The sequence below is a fragment of the Salvia splendens genome, chromosome 1 (genome assembly GCF_004379255.2).
Source record: "Salvia splendens isolate huo1 chromosome 1, SspV2, whole genome shotgun sequence".
Classification (NCBI taxonomy): domain Eukaryota; kingdom Viridiplantae; phylum Streptophyta; class Magnoliopsida; order Lamiales; family Lamiaceae; genus Salvia; species Salvia splendens.
In genome coordinates, this window is record NC_056032.1 from 17,977,520 (window position 1) to 17,997,116 (window position 19,597).

General features: G+C 36.9%; 2 protein-coding genes and 1 long non-coding RNA gene across 3 annotated transcripts; all 3 read left to right on the plus strand.

Annotated features, from left to right (window-relative positions):
* Positions 1-599: 599 nt before the first annotated feature.
* On the plus strand, positions 600-2,151 carry LOC121804477. The gene is made up of 2 exons (XR_006051161.1): positions 600-694; positions 1,942-2,151. It is a non-coding gene; the product is annotated as an uncharacterized LOC121804477 (long non-coding RNA).
* A 676-nt stretch (positions 2,152-2,827) lies between these two features.
* Positions 2,828-4,412, plus strand: LOC121804365. The gene is made up of 2 exons (XM_042203864.1): positions 2,828-3,378; positions 3,695-4,412. Exons 1-2 carry the CDS (start codon positions 3,010-3,012, stop codon positions 3,776-3,778), a joined length of 453 nt encoding a protein of 150 aa, XP_042059798.1. The 5' UTR covers positions 2,828-3,009; the 3' UTR covers positions 3,779-4,412.
* Positions 4,413-15,818: 11,406 nt separating this feature from the next.
* On the plus strand, positions 15,819-19,381 carry LOC121796877 (auxin-responsive protein IAA13-like). The gene is made up of 5 exons (XM_042195650.1): positions 15,819-16,116; positions 18,106-18,362; positions 18,737-18,845; positions 18,923-18,984; positions 19,060-19,381. Exons 1-5 carry the CDS (start codon positions 15,908-15,910, stop codon positions 19,107-19,109), a joined length of 687 nt encoding a protein of 228 aa, XP_042051584.1. The 5' UTR covers positions 15,819-15,907; the 3' UTR covers positions 19,110-19,381.
* Positions 19,382-19,597: the final 216 nt, after the last annotated feature.

Consider the following 19,597-nt stretch of genomic DNA (forward strand, 5'->3'; position numbering starts at 1 on the left):
TCATGATTTATAGTAGGGATCAAACTTTCTTGTCCTAACCAAAATCTATAGGAATATAGACATTGCTTCATATAATCGTGAAGGCAGAGAACGATATTCTCTCTCCTCCTCATTTTTCTCTCTTTTTGATACCATATGGAAATATGTCCTGACTAAGGATTTTTTCGCTCTATTTGCAGTCATCAGATTTTAACATTATGTGGTCCAGAATAGTTCTTAATCGAATCGGTCCAACCGATCAAATCATGAACCAATAATTTCGTTGGCTCACTCACTGGTCCATTTTTTTAACATTTTGTCGAACATCAACTTGAATTAAGCATCTTCTACTCAACTATTCAATTCCAAAATAAATAAATAAGCGTCTCAAAAGTTTTAACTAACATCAACTTGAATTAAGCATCTTCAACTCAACTATTCAATTCCAAAATAAATAAATAAGCGTCTCAAAAGTTTTAACTCCATGCCTATTACATGATCACCACAAAAGATCCATGGTTATTACACTTCTCAACCGTTTGTATAGCACCATATACATGATTGTGGAATTATAAAATTATCCCCACTACAAACCAACCATAACTTTGTGTATATAATATTTAAACACCATCACTTTTAATCGATCATATAAACATGGGGAATACCGGTGTTGGAATCTTAATTTTTTTAGCTTTTTATTTTGTGACTACATCTGGTAAGTCATATTTCTACGTTAACGAACTAATATGTTTTATTTGTATCGAAAGCGAGTTCTATATGTTAAGGAATTCATGTGGTGTATTCTAGTCTCTAGTGCAGAGTATAATTCGTTTCTTTATTAGTTTAATCTAATAATTTCGTTTTTGGAGGATTAATACCAATAAATTAACTTTGTTTTTAGATAATTTCATACTCCCTCCGTTCCTCCTCGATAGAGGCACTTCATTTACTGCACCTATTTTAAAAAAATTATTCCCTCCATCTCACTTAAGACGACACGTTTTTCTTTTTAGTTTGTCACAACTAAGATGACACATTTCTTATTTTGAAAATTTTCTCTCTCCAATTAATACACCAACCACTTTTTTTACTCCTATTAAAATACTCATCTTTCTTTCTCTCTCGATTTTAATATTTACACCCACATTTTCTCGCTCCAATTAAACACATTAATCAATAACTCCTAAAATCTCATGCCAGCCAAAAAATGTGTCATCTTAGCCGGGATGGAGGGAGTAATAAATAGTTAAAGTGAAGAAAAAGTAAAATAAGAGATAGAGAGAGAGTAACGCAAAGAATAACTATTTATTACGACCTTCATCCCTTAAAAATAGAAACTATTTACACTTTGGGTCATCCCTTAAAAATAAAAGCTTTTTATACTTTCTATTTTAGGAAGTGGACCCTACAATCCACTTACTACTTCCATTATTTTTTCACTTCATCTCTTTTACTTTATTTATTTTTCTTACCATTTCTCTTACTTAACCAATTATTCTTTTACTTTACTAATTGTGTTTTAAAACACATGCCATTTTTAAAGAATTATTTTTTTAAAACGAGTGTAGAAAATGAAATGACTCTATTAACATGGAACGGAGGAAGTACTATCTCAGTATTCTTTTCCAAAAAAAAGTGATATGGCAACTATAATTGTGAAGGAAAATTTTAGCACGATTTCCACGCATCTTTTCAATTTGCATCACTACTTTCAGAACCGAAAATGGGTATGTCCTATAATTGAAAATTAAAAAACTTATTGAATATAATTAATGTGTCATTATTTTTCAATCTAAAGAGATGCACATATTTTTGGTATAGTAATATATTTATCATATCTAAACATAGACAAACTATAATTTCAGTATAATTTTCAACTAGAGAATAAATCGACTAAAATTATTCAATTGAATTGCCACATATAGTAACTCGATGTAACATTTGGAATTTGATGTATTTCAGGAATAATGGAATATATACCATGTGGATTATGGTCGTGCGATGTGGATCTAGACTGTTGGGACCCACATTGTGGGCTTAAGTGCATTAACTTCACTAGTCCAACCACTGGGATTGTAATCCAGCTGTGTGCAAATCCTCCGCATAATTAGACAAGGAAGTTCGATTTGTAAGATTGTATTTTGAGATTAAATATACAGTGTGTTTGGTTCATGAGATTGAATTTCACAACTCTAGATGAATAATTATGTGATAATTAGTCATAACTAATCCCCTCCAACTAAAATAATCTAACAATTCAATCATTTATTACATCTTAATACTATTTTATCTAGGAAATTGAACACCACCTTAATGTACTTAAATTAATCATATACGCACTAGTTATTTTAAGGACATCGTTCATTTTTCATTTGAGAAAACTTGAGAAATGAAATAAAAATTGATTTGTTGTGATGTGACCCACATAAATGAAAATTGACTAGTGTGTTCAGGTAGGAAGTTTTGATCCATTTATCTGGGTCAAGAAATTCAGTTTACTGATGAAAGGTCAAAAAAATCCTTCTGTATACTACTCACATTCCAATATATAAAATGAATAATTAATTTCCATAAGTTTTAAGCGCATATTCAAGTTTTGAGAGTTAGGATTATAGTACTATTATAAACCTTATCAACAATTCTTAATTATTACTCTTGAATTTACGATTGTTGAATCACAAACTAACCATTTAAAATTCAATACCCAAAAATAGATTTTTTTTAATATACTAGTAAAAGACATGTACCTCTTAAAATATAGAACACTTAATTACCACAAAATTTTACGTTGACAGTGAAATGAATGATTCCTAAAGAAGAATAGTCGAGATAACTAATTGAAGAATTACCAAAATTAGTGAAATTAGAAGAAAAGCAATCCCATTTTGATTCCTTATCTCCCCTTTGCACCCCTTTCCATTATTAATCTTCTTCACCGTACTCGCTTCCTCATCCCCATCCTCATCCTCGTCCTCTCAGCCCTCGTCGACCCTTTTGAGGGCGACGGTGGGATCAGAAGAGAAAACAAAAATGGTGCCGCCGTCGAAAACGCATCAGCTCCTGGAGATCAACATCATCTCAGCCCAGGATCTCGAGCTGGTGTCGAAATCCATGAAGACGTACGCCATGGCGTGGATGAACCCGAAGCGAAAGTTCACGTCGCGCGTGGACGACCTTGGCAAGAATAATCCTACGTGGAATGAGAAGTTTGTGTTTAGGGTGGAGGAGGAGTTTCTCAAGCAGGACACCTCCGCCGTCATGATCGGGATCTATTCCAACAATTGGTTCTGTGACGTCCTCATTGGCACCGTGCGCTGCCTCGTCGGAAAACTCATCCCTCAGACGGGCCGCTCTCACAACGGCAAACCTTATATTGGCATGCGCTTTGTTGCTCTTCAGGTACATTCTTTTTAGATATTTATTTCAGTTGATAATGTGTTATAAACAGAATGCGGAAAATAAAAGAATAGAAAAATCATAAGACTACATTCTAGTTTAAAGTTCAATCAATCTATTAAGCCTTGATTATTTTCTTGAATCGTATATATTTCTCATATTCCAACAGATTATGTTATATCGATAGAATACAGAAAATGAAAGACAAGAAAATTCATAAAACTACATTATTGATAAGGCATATTTTATGCATCGGTTTAGGGGTAAAATATAGGCTACTTGATCAGTTTATCGAGCAAAGCGATTATTAATTGTGCAGGAATGCCGCTTGACCAAAGGCAACAATGCCAAACTGATCAAGATGGCACAGAAGGCGGAAAAAGGCCAAAACTGGGTGGGTTGATCAAGGTGGTGATCAAGCAGTTAGCCGGGGGACCACTGCATTCTAGAAGGAAGACACGTGAGGCTGATGCGCTGGAAAGCGATCCTCAATCAGTTATCAAGGACTACATTCTAGAAGGGGACACGTATCGGTGCGTAAGCTGCGCAAGGACGAAGGTGAATCATCATTCGGTTATTGAAGAACCACTACATTCTAGAAGAAGGGCACGTATCAGCAGATGAGACGCTCAATCCCAGCAAGGACGAATATTCGCTGCCAAAGTTGTTATCGTAGCTGGAGGTTGTGTGAAGCACCTATAAATAGAGGATACAGCGCCATAGTGAAGATATTCTCTCCTTTTCCTCGCCTTTAGTTTAGTTTTTCGCCTGTCCCTAGTTCCAAGTTCTTCCCCAAGTTCCAAAATAGCCTAGTTAAATAGTAGAAATGGTCAGTTAGAAGGAGAGCGACTGAAGGGAGCGCGACAAAGAAATCAATATCTGTTCGGCGCCGTCTCAAGTTCCGACCGAGGATTTCTCGGCTTTATTCGTTTTCTTATTTTCTGAATCTGTTAGCTTAGTTAAATTTCGTTTTGTTACGTAGTTAAAGAATAGTTCTTGTTTTGTATTTCGCAAGTTCACAGCACTGTTTAGAGTTCTGAGTATAAAAAAATCAAAGTTGTTTGCTTTCGGAATTCTTGTTTATTGTTCCAGCGTAGTTTAGTTCTAAAATCCCTGATCGAGTGTTTGAATCTTCATTATGTTGAATGACAAAGTGGTTTGTAGTTTTGTAGCATGATTAGGTAGTTAAATCTTTATTTCAATCTGTCGTTTACTTGGTCCGTTATTTGTTTTTCAACATGACGAGTCCCTTGATCAAGTAGTTAGTCTATTTTCTGCCTAGCGTAATCCAGTAGTTTAAAACTCTCAATTTAAAGCGTGACAGCAATCGAACCCTGTTCACTAAACACACACTCAACACACCAGCTTCCCTGTGGGATCTACCTCGAACTTGCCGCTTTACTGTTAAAGTAGTGCATGTTTGGGAGTTATAAATGTTTTCGTGAAAGAGAGAGCGCCTTGATCAAGTGGCAACGACTATTGCAAACTGATCCACCCGGTTCAGTTATCTTCCCATATAACTTGATCCACACGCGAAATCTCATCCTCTCACCAATTATACATCCAACTCTTTATATAATTTTTTGAATCACACATATTTCTCATATTCGAACAGATACGTCGCCCATCAGGGCGGCCACAGGGTATCCTGAGCATTGGAGTGGCGTTACTGGACAGCTCAATGAGAAGCATGCCGTTATACACTCTACTTGCCATGTCGGCCGTGGGCTACCAAGACCTGATGGAGGATCTGGAGTTGCTTGAAGACTATTCCGATGACGGGGCTGCACTGCGCAGGACAAGAAGCGAACGAAGCGAGATGACAGGGTTCGGCAACTTCTCTCCCAGCAGCTCCATCATCATAGTGAAGCCCTAAATCGAAACTAAAGAGGCCTCGATTTTGAGCATCGCAGAGTGTATGGTTCCCGTTGAGAGCGTCCGGAAGGTCGGCCAGGCCAGTTCCGTCATTTGTGGCGCAGAGCTCAGAGACGACAACGCCGGCGCGGATTACTCGTCGAGTAGCTACAAGTCGTCGGCGACACGGTCTAAGGGGGATAAAGATAAAGACGGGATGTTTACGTGCTTTGGGAATGTTTTTGGATATGATTGCCAATGCGTGTGCGGCAAGACTCCGGGAGATAATAACCAGCGCCTGATGTCGCCGGAATCTTCGCCGGATAAATCATCTATCTATTGAAGGAGAGTGGGTGCGGCATGAGAAGTTTATGTGAGTTAGATGGAACGATGAGATAGTTTTGATCTAGTGTTCAATCTACTGAAAATAATAGTGTTCAATTTAGGTTTTGAATGGTGGTGAATGATTTGATTGGGATATTTTGGAAGCAGATGTTTTATGTCCAATTCTATATATTTCTTCAATTGAACACTTAACTTAATCAGGTCTCATGTCAATATTATAGAGACATAAATCAATCAGATTGTGACAACAAGAGTTGGAGCAAAAATGTAGAGCAGTGCAATGCTCTATATCTTAGGTGGGACATGTATGATCATCCCAAGATTCCCAAAATTCAAGTCACTAAAATTATTGATAAAAAAGGAAAATCGAAAGGGGAAGAAGAAGCATGATGAGGTAATAAGAAATCAAAGTGGTTGAATTTTGGCGAATTCACAAAGTTCCGTGATGTGTTCGCATTAATATTATCGTTGTACTAGCAACTCTCTAACAAATTTTCTACTATGCAAACTTCTTAAAAAGGTTGTCACCAAAAAGAAACATGGAAATGTACGTGAGGAATTGAAGTCTATTAGACACCATATTGTAGTTGCATACGTAAATACACGATTAATGTGCAACTATGAATTTAATGTCCACTAAAGCCAACTACTATCAAGTTGCAAATGGTGGATAGGACAGTTCGACGCCATGCAGGGGATGGTTGAAGACGTGCTAGTGAAGGTATATGATTCCATCTTTCAGGGCAGCCTTTGTGGTGGTGGAACATATTTGGGCACGTTTTAACTCATTTTGAATCTCAGGTTTATTTAGTCTTTAATTATGTAAGTTTATAAATTTAAATTATGCCAGTTTGAATATTTGATTAATGTAATTTTCAAATTCTAATTATGTAGTTTTCGATTTTTAGTTACTAAATTTTTTTACAAATGTCATGATTTAAATAAATACTACAATAAAATTGTAAAATAATAAAAAATGTGCAATTAAAAACTAGCTTTGTGGTTGGTGTGGCTAAAAATAAAACGGTAATCTCACAACCGAACATTTGAATCTTGACTGAATTTGGGCTGAAAATGGAATCGTGGTCCATAGAAACTCTCGCAACAAATATCCATGATTGAATAATCCGTCCATGTGTTTTAGAAATTACTTACTACCTCCCGTTCTCTAAAAATAATTTTTTTTCTTTTTTATCCATTCTTCAAAAATAAAAACTTTCTATTTTAGAAAACTTTTTTCTCTTTAACAAGATACTGTCTCGGTTCCATAGTAATGGAGTTATTTGACATTTTGATATATTATATAATAGTGGAGTCATTTCTCATTTTAGTAAAAGCCAACATATTTTTTCTTCTATTACTTTATTCTCTCCACTTTTTCATCTCTCTTACTTTATTATCATTTTATCTGATACATTACACATAATTTTCTAAATCTCCGTGCCGAAAAAAAATGCTCCCACTATTATAGAACAGAAAGAATATGACATTTTTTCACTAACACACTTTTCTTTTTATTCTCTTACTTTATTAATTTTACATTAACATTTTTATAATTTTAAAAGTTTTTATTTTTAAAGACGAACAGAGGAATATGTATACTACTACTAGTGTAATAGATTTAAGCTGCCGAAAATAAAGTCAGACAAGCGAAAAAAGTGCGACAGCGTCAAGAATAGTTTGCTTTCCTTCGGATACTGTATATATTTACTTAAATTTAGTATTTCCTAAGTGTAAGTTAATAATGCTATTTTATTCTACGCGATAAAAGAGAGAAAGTTAAATGTTAATAAGATTATGTTAAACATGAAGTTCCTTAACTCGTAGATTTTGCGTCGAACGTCGTGGGAACTTTTGCACGTCGATCAATTTGGCGTCAAATTCTAGGGTTTGTGCGTTTTGCACGTTTGAAAAGAAAGAGAGTAAGAGAAAATAAAATAGAAGGATAATTGATATTTATTGAATGATCGAACTAAAGAACAATGTCCACTATTTATAATAGTGGATACTAACTTAATGAGCAAGACAAAAGATATGAAAAAGATATGCAAATCCATAATTAACTAACTAAATAATAATAATAATAATAATCGTATCAACTCCCTCACGGTTGAAATCCACCATGTCCTCAAGGTGGCCACCATGAAGCAACGATGAGTGTCGACGAATCCTCATGTGTCAAACATACACCGAATAGTGTCGTGGGAACTTTTGCCCGTCGATCAATTTGGCGTCAAATTCTAGGGTTTGTGCGTTTTGCACGTTTGAAAAGAAAGAGAGTAAGAGAAAATAAAATAGAAGGATAATTGATATTTATTGAATGATCGAACTAAAGAACAATGTCCACTATTTATAATAGTGGATACTAACTTAATGAGCAAGACAAAAGATATGAAAAAGATATGCAAATCCATAATTAACTAACTAAATAATAATAATAATAATAATCGTATCAACTCCCTCACGGTTGAAATCCACCATGTCCTCAAGGTGGCCACCATGAAGCAACGATGAGTGTCGACGAATCCTCATGTGTCAAACATACACCGAATAGTTGAGCGTCTCCCTGTATCAATTCGTCCATGAATGCTCAAGCATAGAGTGTCATTTTGCGGAGGAATCAACCGGGCATCGGCGTCGAGCGATGTTGATCGATGATTCATACTTGCGACAACCCTGACATGAGATGAATCACTCAATAATTTCAGCGATGCGTTGTCCACAATGGAACCACCCAAACCAATCTGGACTTGGGGAATCTTGAATCGAGAAGCATTCAATTGATGCGCGGACTGAATCTCGATGCAACCGTGAACCGATTTCTCTTTACGTGCGGAATCCGGACTGGACTTCTCTATCTTCTCAACCTTTTCAACTCCACCAAAAACAACATAAGAAACAGGAATCTTCTTGGCAGAATCGGCAAAGCCTTCCTCAACTCGATCACGACCAAGAATCAAAGCCGACGGTGAGGGCGGCTGATAGGTTTTTGGAGGAGGAAGCTGCTGGTGGTAGACTTTTGACGGCGTCGACAGATTGTGGAAGTAGTGCTCAGCCGTTGTTTGCACCGGCGTGACGTAGGCTGGCGCCGAATATTTCAGCGGCGCAGAAGAAGCCGTGTAGGTGAAAAAGCGTTGTTGTACGTCCATCGCGTCCACTTCTCATTTATTCTATTCTCTTCCGGTTGCATTTTAAACTGCCTTAGATGTTCAAACTACTGACCATAGCCTTGTCGTGACGCAGGATTATCCCAACTCGTTGGTTGGCGAGCAAAATTCCCATCAGCTCTCGCCCTAGGCAAGTCCCACGTCGGGGAACGTCCGGCCGCAGGGCCCATCCATGATGAAAAACCCACCTTGGTGTTAGGGTTTTGTTGCAACGCCCTAGAAGGATAATAATAAGAATCTCCCCACGTTTGCAGAGGCGGTTGTGTGAAACCCTGACTGATACCCGTCATTGAATCCCCAATCAGAGGACGGGACATCGCCGAGTGCGATTCGCTAGTCATCTGCGTATAGACCGAAAACTAGTGTGCTATGCCCGACGGCGGCTCCGGATGTGCTGAAGTCGAATATACGGTGGTCTGGCGCAGCCATGGCGGGTCCCAGGAAGTGGGCTGACGGGCTTGGTAGGGTTGGCGTTGTGGGTGGAGTCGCCCATCCTGTGGATATGGATATGCATATAGAATAAAAGAGAAGTGAACGTCGATCAATCCGGCGTCAAAATTAGGGTTTTGTGCGTTTTGCAAGTTTGAAAGGAAAGAGAGTAAGAGAAAATAAAATAGAAGGATAATTGATATTTCTTGAATGAATGAAATGAATAACAATGTTCACTATTTATAATAGTGGATACTAACTTAATGAGCAAGACAAAAGATATGAAAAATATATGCACTCCCTAAATAACTAACTAAATAATGCAACTAAATAATAATGCAAGATATGAAAGATATATAAATAATAAACATATCAACTCCCCCGCAGTTAAAGTCCACCTTGTCCTCAAGGTGGGAACCACGACACAACGAAGAGCGACGCGAACATAAGCTTTGGCGAGCTCTCCCCTCCTGGATCAAACGCACACCAAATAAATATGCATCTTCCTTCATCATATCCCTCCACAATCACCAATGGAGGACCGTGTTGGATACGAGTCATGGCAGACTTCGAAGCAATATTGTGGTCATGATATTCCAGGGCTACAACGGGGAGCATGTCAATGTGTTCAAGAATACTCAAACAATGTGTGTCAATGCGAAGAGGGATCAACCGTGCATCAGAGTCGAGCGATGTTGATTGATGTTTCATACTTGCAACATCATCGACATGCAAATCCACGCAGAGAACGACAATTTTTGTTAAACCTTTTGGAATGACATATGCAACTTCATCTCCAACAAATGCACCTAGTTCAGCACCTCCTTTCTGAACCAATTCTTCAGATTCTAATCCAAGCACATCCATAAACAACCTTCTCCTATCTTCTATTCCTACTCCAAGCTCATGCTTTGTTGTCTCTGATGCTGCCTTGTGCTCATCAACATGGACTTGAATCTTCGTTCTCTCTTCACATTCATGCATATTTGTTTCTAACTCCTTTATTGAGCTCGGAACTGCAGCTTGTTGAGGCAGATCAGAAGCCAATGGTGGCGCTGTCTTATACGATTATTATTATTATTATTATTTAGTTAGTTAATTATGGATTTGCATATCTTTTTCATATCTTTCGTCTTGCTCATTAAGTTAGTATCCACTATTATAAATAGTGGACATTGTTTTTTAGTTCGATCATTCAAGAAATATCAATTATCCTTCTATTTTATTTTCCCTTACTCTCTTTCCTTTCAAACGTGCAAAACGCACAAACCCTAGAATTTGACGCCGGATTGATCGACGGGCAAAAGCTCCTGCGACGTTCGACAAAAATCTACGAGTTAAGGAACTTCATCCTTAACAATTGGTGCTTTCATCGTGATCTCTTCCTCCGAATCGTTGTCTACATGTCGTACAGCTACACCGGATATCAACTCCAGCAGGCGGATTACCACCCATGGCAGCCCGTATCTCAACCCATGCTCCATCCGATCAGAGCTTTAGATCAACAACCATCATATCCATATCCACAGGATGGGAGACTCCTCCCACAACACCATCCCTACCAAGCCCGTCAACCCACTTCCTGGGACCCGCCATGGCTGCACCAGGAAACTGCGTATCAGCAACCATCGTCCTACGAGACAGATTTGTACTCGCCACCACCGCCCTCTTGTTGGGACCCGCCAAGGTTGTGCACACAGCAGGGATACTCTCAGGCTTATCAACCGCCTCAACAGCCACACCACACCGCGCTCAGACAACCCACTAGCTGGGATCCACCTGCCTACTGGGAGACAACGGGACAACGCCCCTCCACGAGGTCTCGGCATACAATCATCTGCTTAACTCAGGATGGAATCAGCCCACGCCGCAGCCACCTTGTCCAGCCACCACCACGGCACATCCGACTCTCGCACAACTTCAACAATTATTGGAAGAGTGCTACAGGATAGAGTCTCGCCTTGTTGCAGCCGATCGACACATCGACAACATGCTTCCTCCCGAGCTGCTTGAACCTGCGCAGCCCTACGGCTCCCAAATTTTTGGGTTTGGGGACCTCGTTCAGCACCTTCCTCCATCAGAAAATAGCAAGGCTTCGTCGGGGCCGTCGGGTTTAGTCTCCTACGACTCATTGGCTCCGCCGCAGCAGTCGAGTACAACACCACCACCCTTTGCGCTGCTTCCCGATACCGCCCTCGAGCTGCCGCCGCCGCCAGAACTTCTTCCTTGGCAAGTGGAATATCGCTCATTGGCTTATGCTCTGTCCAAGACTGGTAGTTGGGGAATTCGCTATCAATTGCTGCTTCAAACTGAGAAAGGTATTCATCAAGCCCCCCGCTGCCCCTTAGAACAGGAACAGTTATAACTTTTGACAATGATGCAGTCATGACTTCATCGTTTTGCAATAGCATTAGCATTTCCATTCCGATTCGCAGTCCGCTTACAAGAGATCCAAAAGCTTTTAGCTGTGGAAGCATGGTTCATATTTGATTATTTCAAGGCATTATGTGTTAAATATAAGTTCTGATTTTTTTATAAAATGCAACCTATGATATACAAAAGCTGGATATGCTAAGTTGAAATAGGACAAATTGAGTAGCAACACGAGAAAACTTAAAGATAGTTAGCAATGCAAAAATACAAAGACAGTTAGCTGCAAAAGGAAGTACGTGTTTCCACGATGCTTTCCAATAGTGGCACAGCACGTGATAGCCATGATCGTTCTTGCAATACCACTTGAGTAATTCGCGTATCAGATTTTATCCTTGACTATTCACAGCAGATCAGTTTTGAAGAACTCTGTTGCAACCTTCCCGCGTATTCTGCTGACCATTTCTTGAACAAAGGCATAAAGCAATTTTGGATCCCTCACGTCTAACTCACTCAATCTGGGAACAAAATCGATGAGAAGAGGAATATGGAAACAAAATCGCTGAGAAATATGAGAGAATCGAACTGAGAGAGAATGAAAGAATGGAGCGAAACTGAGAAATTAAATGAAGGGAAATGACATATTTACCATCTGCGCCTTTTTTATGAAGTAAATCTAAGTTTGAATCTCAGCCACAAGATTAGAAAATATGTGTGATCCAGATTTGGTTATAGGGTTATCACACAAATTGAGGGTTATCATATGATTACAAATCTATATATATATATATATCCCATATTTCTAAGGAGTAATATTAGGGTAATGCGGCCTAATATATAGAGTAGTGCTAAATGGCCATAATGTGACTGGCCATAAAAATAAAATATTGTTACCTTTAATACTTATTTACTTGGATTTAGTTCATCTTAAAAGTAACAATTATCTAAGACTAATTTACCCTTTGTCCCGAAATAATACACATAAAAGACTAAGTCGTCAAATCATCTTGGAACTTTGAATATGTAGCTCATTTTCGTTTCTTATGTTAGATATCCACTCAGTTTTTTTAAACTTTAATTTATTATTTTATATTTTATAATTTAATTGTTTAATATCTATAACTACTTTTAAATCAGAATATATGAATATCTTTATGATTTTATTAATTTATTAATTGTTTGGTATGTATATTGACCAAAATATCGTATTATGGCCGGCCATAATGTGGCCGCGTAGCATTTCCCTAATATATATCACCAAAAATATGGAGTATATACTTGCTTGTTTAGAGGGAGCACTCATGATGAAATCCCTTACTTTATAATCATAGTAGTTACTTTTATGAGTTGTAAAACAAGAATTCTGAATTCAAAAAGTAGTCAGTGGAGTGGATGGGTCTTGGCTGTCGTGTGTGTCTCCAACAATTTGATTCATAAATGAAAATAATAATTGTAATAATTTTGGCCATTAAACTACACACTTATATATATATATATATAACGGATGCATATATTTGTAGGCCTCGAGAAAGATTCATTCTTGTCCTTTTCATGAGTGCATCAACAAAAAGTTTAGCACAAGCATGAAAAACTAAAGACGTTCTTGTCGGAAATGTTAACCTAATTAACTCCTCTCATGCTTGCTTTCCTACTTAATTAAGAGCATCCATAATGGGGCGCCCCTTAAATCCTACCTATGCACCGCCACGTCAGCATTTTATCATCTTGCACTTCCACCTGCAGTGGGGCGCCCTAATCATTTTCTTCTATTTGAATACTTAAATAACTACAAAAATTAGGAAAAACCTTCATTTCATTTATAAAATTAATACATTACAATACGGATTACAAAAAAAATACGCAAACTCAGCGACGGCGGTTACGGGTCCATTGAGGCCTGTCTAGATAGAACATTATTGAAGCACGTCGGTAATCCTTGAGCGGGGGGCTCGGTCGCCGTGCTGGAGGAGCTAGATGCACTTTCGTCTTCGGTCCAATCGGTGATGCTCCCACCTTCATGTTCGACTATCATGTTGTGCAAGATTATGCACGCATACATGACATCGGCGAGATGAGAGAAATGAGAGATGCGAGAAATGTTCGTATGAAAAATAGAATGACAATCGAGGTTTAAATAGACAAATTTCGAATTAAAAAAAAAAAACAAAAACGCGTTGCATCGTCCGCGCCATCGTCCGCGGCTCCCACAGTGGGCGGACGATGGTGCGGACGATGCCCTATCGTCCGCGCTTCGTCCTCGGACGCATCGTCCGTCGACGCGGAGCCACAGTGGTCCGCCACTGTGGATGGCCTAATGCCACTCTTCTCTCTATGAACTTTTCAACCTTTTTTTTACTACTTTTACTAGCTGATGAATTTCATGTATATTTGTATTTTTATACTAGTATTTAACATTTTCTTGTATTCAATGTATTTCATTATGTCTCATAAAATATGCGCATAAGAAATGCTATAGGAATTAATACTCAATTGGTAAATTCAAGTAAGAAAGATCGAGGAAAAGAATGGTAGTTAAAGTAATGTTAGTAGATAATAGGATCTACATTATTATTAGTGTTTAACAAGTTGTAATGGTGGACAGAGTGTTCTAAGTTATAAATAAATCGATACATAAGGGTATTGATTTGGGAACAACTTTTCATAAATGAAAATATTCATATTTTTATAGGATGGAGGGAGTAGTATATTACATAACTTGTTGGATAGTTTTTATTAACGGTTCTACTAAATTGATCGTGCGACTTATGATGTGTTTTTCTTCTACATTTCATTCTTTATTATTTGTGTTTTAAGATTTTATATTGTAAATCAACTCATATAAAATAGAAACGATTCCCTTAAATTATTTCCCCGTAAGAAAATTAACGAATTCTTCTTGGTGAAGGACTTTCACTATCAAATACTCCATATATAAATAATTTAATAAGTTGAGCTATTACTACTAAGTCATTTACCTGAAGAACCTACATATATGGGATTATGATTTCATGTATGACTGTTAGAAGTGATAATTATTAAATACTACGACAGTAGCATAGGTACTGACGAATTAACACTTTTAATTATGCAAAGCGAAGGTAGGTAGTTTTCGGAAAAGCAAAACTGTTAAATAAATAATGAAGAACTGTTAAATTCTAATCTATATCTTATTCTTTCCAAAATTAGAATAATGTAATCAATAAGTGTTATACCAATTTTTTAACAATCCTATACATCATTTTATCGATGAAATCCGCGATGAGGTGACAACTAGATTTATCTATATCGGCAAAACAACGGTGCGACATAATGACGTCGTGTGGTTTACCTAGATACGGTGGTGGTACAATTGTGAAATCTACTTACCACTTATTGCGGGTTTCATCAGAAAAATGATGTATGAGATACTTGCAAAATTCTAAAAAACTTTGTGATTTATTATATTCCACCCTTCCTATAAAAATTGAGACTTTCCCATTTCGGTCAGTTCATAAAACAACATCTTTCTATTTTTGATAACTTCTTTCTTTTTAATGGGGTGTGCCCCTTCTTCATTAACAATACTCCACTTACTTTTTTTCCTTCTATCTTTTTCTTATTTAATCAATTATTGTGTATTAAAAAACACATCACCTAAAAAGTACTTCATCTGTTCCTTGTTAATTGAGACATTTCTTTTCGGCATGGAAATTAAGAATAGTGTGTTAATAAGTGGATGGAGAATAAAGTAAGAGATGGACATAGAAAAAAGTAGTAAGAGAGATGTTGCTTTTTACTATAAATAGAAATAGCTCAATTAATTTGTAACGTAGCAGATATAGAATAAATCAAAATTAGACTATTTCTCGATTTGTGAGCATCTCCAAGAGAAAGAGTAAATGAAGAGGTAAAGAGAAATAACTATCTTATTTACCTATTTTCCATAAAATTTCATGCTTCAATAGAAAGGGTATTTGAGGAGGTATTATATCTTTTTTCATTTTGAGAATGTATCTTTATTCTTGATAGAAAAGATAAAAAAAAGTTAGTTATTTTATTTGCATTTTAACTTGAAGTCCTTTACTTTTTAAGAAGGTATAATAGCATTTTTAAAAAGATAAATAAGAAATATACCTAAAATGAAGGGACAAATATCGAAAACCCTAGATTAGATATTAGTAGTGGTAATAGTAAATGGAAAGATGAAAAAGTGGAGGAGAGAAATTAGTGGCAGACAGATTGGTCCCACCATAATGACCATCTCCACCGTCTCCGCCATTACATTATCCCTTCCAACCTCCAATGTCCAATCCATTTCCTCTCCTCTTTTTATTGCTTTCTTTCTAATTCTCTCAGCATATTAGTAATAAAATTTGTTGGTTTATGTGATGGAGAATTCGGCAGTGGAAAAAGAGTACATAGGTGATGAAGAACTTGAGCTGGGTTTAGGCCTCAGCCTTGGAAATGCTAGTGGTGAAAAAGGTGCATGTGGTGGAAGGATATTAACTGCTAAGGATTTTCCAAATGGATTTGCATGTGGCACTAAAAGGGAAAGAACTCTAAAATCTGCTTCTTCTTCTGATTCTGCTGCTGTCAGGTAACTTCATCATGTTAATTCTTCTTTTATTATTTAATTGCGTATGATTTTAAATATGTACTGTATTACTTATATGAGAGTAAAAGGTCAGCTCAAGATCACACACCACACGCAGTAATTTCCCTAATTTTTGTGGAGTACTATACATTTTGCAATATTATGCAAATCATAGAGACCATGGGTTTCTACTGCTACTGACGGAAAATTGAAACTGACAATATATAGAAAAACTCAAAAACATATAGTATATGTGGAGATAACTGTAATTTTAATTGTGGTAGTTTTTTTTTTGCCAATTTCAGATTAGTACTATAATTTTTAAAGCTAGAATATAAAATCATAATATTTATTTTTATGTAATTTTCTCATAATGGTCAAATTATGTGGCACAAAAAACACGTTATACATGAATTGGTTTCTGTTTTAACTTTTAATCAACACTAAAAATAGAATGCATTCATTTTTTTCCAAAACAATATCGCTTTGTTGTCACATCATATTTGATTTTGACTATTGCGAAAATTTGAAAATTTTATTTTCATTACAGTTTTAAAAGTTTCGGGAATAACCAATATAATGAAAAGTTGTGATTTAAATGGTAATTATTCTCTCTCTACATGTATATACTCCCTCAGTCCATCATTTTGAGTTGTCCACGATTTATGAAACCATTCACTCTCTTTGTCTTCAATAATTTATTGTCATTTGACCTGACACATATTTTAAGAAATATAATAGAAAATATATAGAAAAAGTTAGTGGCATGCAGGACCTACTTTTATATATTAGTTTTATAATAAAATGCGAGCGAGAATAAGTAAATGGAATGTGAGGTCCATACCAAAAATAGTAAAAGTGAAAGGTGACAAATTTTTAGGGACGGTAGTACTTTTCCACTTATATATTAGTTTTACTCTCTCACTCTCGATTCTCTCTCTCATTCACTCGCATTCACTCTCTCACTCTCGATTCCTCCTCCTCACTCTCCCCCCCCCATCCGCCTCCCTCCGAATCTATGGACACTGTCGTCCCTGAAACACCGACCGACTGGGTTGACGACGACAAAATTGGTCATCGGTTCGTGGTTCACGGTGTTCCACCGATCATAGGCGACGACGGGACTGAAGGTCCGATACCACCCGATTGGTTCTTTTACGAATCTGAAACTAAAGCTCCGTCCAAGGGTTTCAACGGATATGAAACTGAAGCTCCGTCCAAGGCTCTCGACGGATCTGAAACTGGAGGCATTCCCTCCATGGAATTGGAGGCATTCCCTCATTTTTTGGGATGATTTGAATGGCAGCTTTGTTTTCTTAATCGTCTTCTCTCTTCATTTGAATGGCGGTGTAGTTTTTTTTTCCATTCAATTTTGCTAACACCAAGTTTAATTAATCAAATGTAATCAATGAAATTTATTTAATCACTACACCATTATCTCTTTATCCATAATTTATTTGCATATTGAATAGTTCTAACAAATTTATTATACACAAAAAGTCAAAGAGGTCACACATTTCAATACCTAACTCCATTTATTACACATTCAAACATTTCCTTAAAACTCGTGCCCAAAGTATGACTCTTAATCGGGAACGGAGGGAGTATAACGATATCATAAATTTTTCGAACAAACGACAACTTAAAATTAAGACCATCCACTTTCTTTTTCTTGATTCTAAAAGCCCTTGATGCCTCTTAGTTGTCTTAATCCATCTCATAATAATTTGGCATTATGTCTAGATTTACTTTATCTTCTTTTGTCCATTTTCATATTATTATGTCTTCTCTAATTTCCCTTTGCATCATTTCATTTCACCGAAGAAAAGTTGTTGTGGAGCACTTGAATATAATCATGTTCTGTCTTTACATCTTTTCAATAAACTGTGTCTAAATTTGGCTGGTTTATAATGGCACTTTTGGCCCTTCAATTAGTTAATGCTAATAATTGAATATAAGAGTAATAGAGATTGAATTCATTGGTTGAAGCAGGCAGGTAGTAGGATGGCCTCCCATAAGGTCTTACAGGATGAACAGCTTGTTGAATCAAGCCAAGGCTTCAAATGTTGCGGGCGAAGACGACGAGAGCTCGAAGAAGAAGATGAACCACGGAGGCCATCTTGGATTTGTGAAGGTGAACATGGATGGCTTGCCAATTGGGAGGAAGCTTGATTTGAATGCTCACAAGACCTACCAAACCTTGGCCAAGGCCTTGGAGGAGATGTTCTTCAGTCCGAGCCCCCATAGCCGTATGTTTCTCTCTTCATATCATCGAGAATTCGACGTGACACTACAAAAAACTTATCTTTTAATGACACAAAAACTGAGAAGCAATTACTAGCGTTTGGAAAATTTAAAAAACTAACCATAATTTATGACGCTAAAGAAAGCGTCCCTAAAGTTGAAGCCAGTATATCTTAATCTTTTGTTTTTTAAGGATGCTTCTATGTTTGTCCCCTAATTTTAGTTGCGACAATAACAATAAGGAAACTTTATGAAACGTTGGTGGTATAATTAGACACACAAATTAGCATCCTTAATAGCATTAAAAAGTGTCCTTATCTAATTTTTTTTGTTGTAGTGTGACTAAATCACTCACTATAACACCATTTATGTCAATCAGGTGGAGGAAAAGAACATACTGTGAAGCTCTTGGATGGATCGTCCGAGTTTGTGCTAACGTACGAGGACAAAGAAGGAGATTGGATGCTGGTGGGCGATGTTCCATGGGGGTACGTACGTAAAACTATGGATACGATAACAGCTTTTTCATCATAAGGCTAACATGTGGTTTTTCTTCATCGTCCAGGATGTTTCTCAACACGGTTAAACGGCTCAGAATCATGCGAACGTCTGAAGCCAATGGACTCGGTATGTACATCGCCCTAAATGAATTACATTTTCAATATAATTCCTAAATTATAGTACTAAATGATATGTCTACAGCTCCAAAGTCCCAAGAAAGGAATGAGAAGCAAAAGAGCAAACTAATATAGAGCTGCTTCATCTCTCAAAGTTGCAAACTCAGAAAAAAGAGAGCTACACATCATGTTTCTGTCTTTATTTTCATTTTATTTATTTTATAATCCTATAATTTTTCTTGATTTGAGGGGCTGCATTTATAGACAGACTCCTCACCTTTTGTTTTTGTTTTTTATGTACTTCTATATATCTTGTAGAATTTGTGAAGCTCTTGTTGTCACACACCTTTTACTGGATACATTGTTCTCATAGTTCATGTATATATGAGAATGCCTACTTGATTTCATTCATCACTTCATCTTTTTTATATGCAAGGCTTCCCCAAAACATGTCGTGTAGTACGAAGCTTAATCAACAAAGAAATTGACGATATAAAAAGATAAAAGAGAAAGGAGATGGAGGTGTTGTGAATTAGGAATCTCACTTGGTACATTTACTCCTCTTTACATGGAATTGAAGGCTACTCAATGACTACTTTCACCTAGGAATGGCCATTTTTTAC

Bases quoted from the DNA above. Each gene is read 5' to 3' on its own strand.
- LOC121804365 (XM_042203864.1), top strand. From the start codon at position 3,010: ATGGTGCCGCCGTCGAAAACGCATCAGCTCCTGGAGATCAACATCATC. The intron at 3,379-3,694 runs GTACATTCTTTT...TTAATTGTGCAG, and splicing joins TGCGCTTTGTTGCTCTTCAG to GAATGCCGCTTGACCAAAGG.
- LOC121796877 (XM_042195650.1), top strand. From the start codon at position 15,908: ATGGAGAATTCGGCAGTGGAAAAAGAGTACATAGGTGATGAAGAACTT. The intron at 18,846-18,922 runs GTACGTACGTAA...TTCATCGTCCAG, and splicing joins GTGGGCGATGTTCCATGGGG to GATGTTTCTCAACACGGTTA. The intron at 18,985-19,059 runs GTATGTACATCG...ATATGTCTACAG, and splicing joins GTCTGAAGCCAATGGACTCG to CTCCAAAGTCCCAAGAAAGG.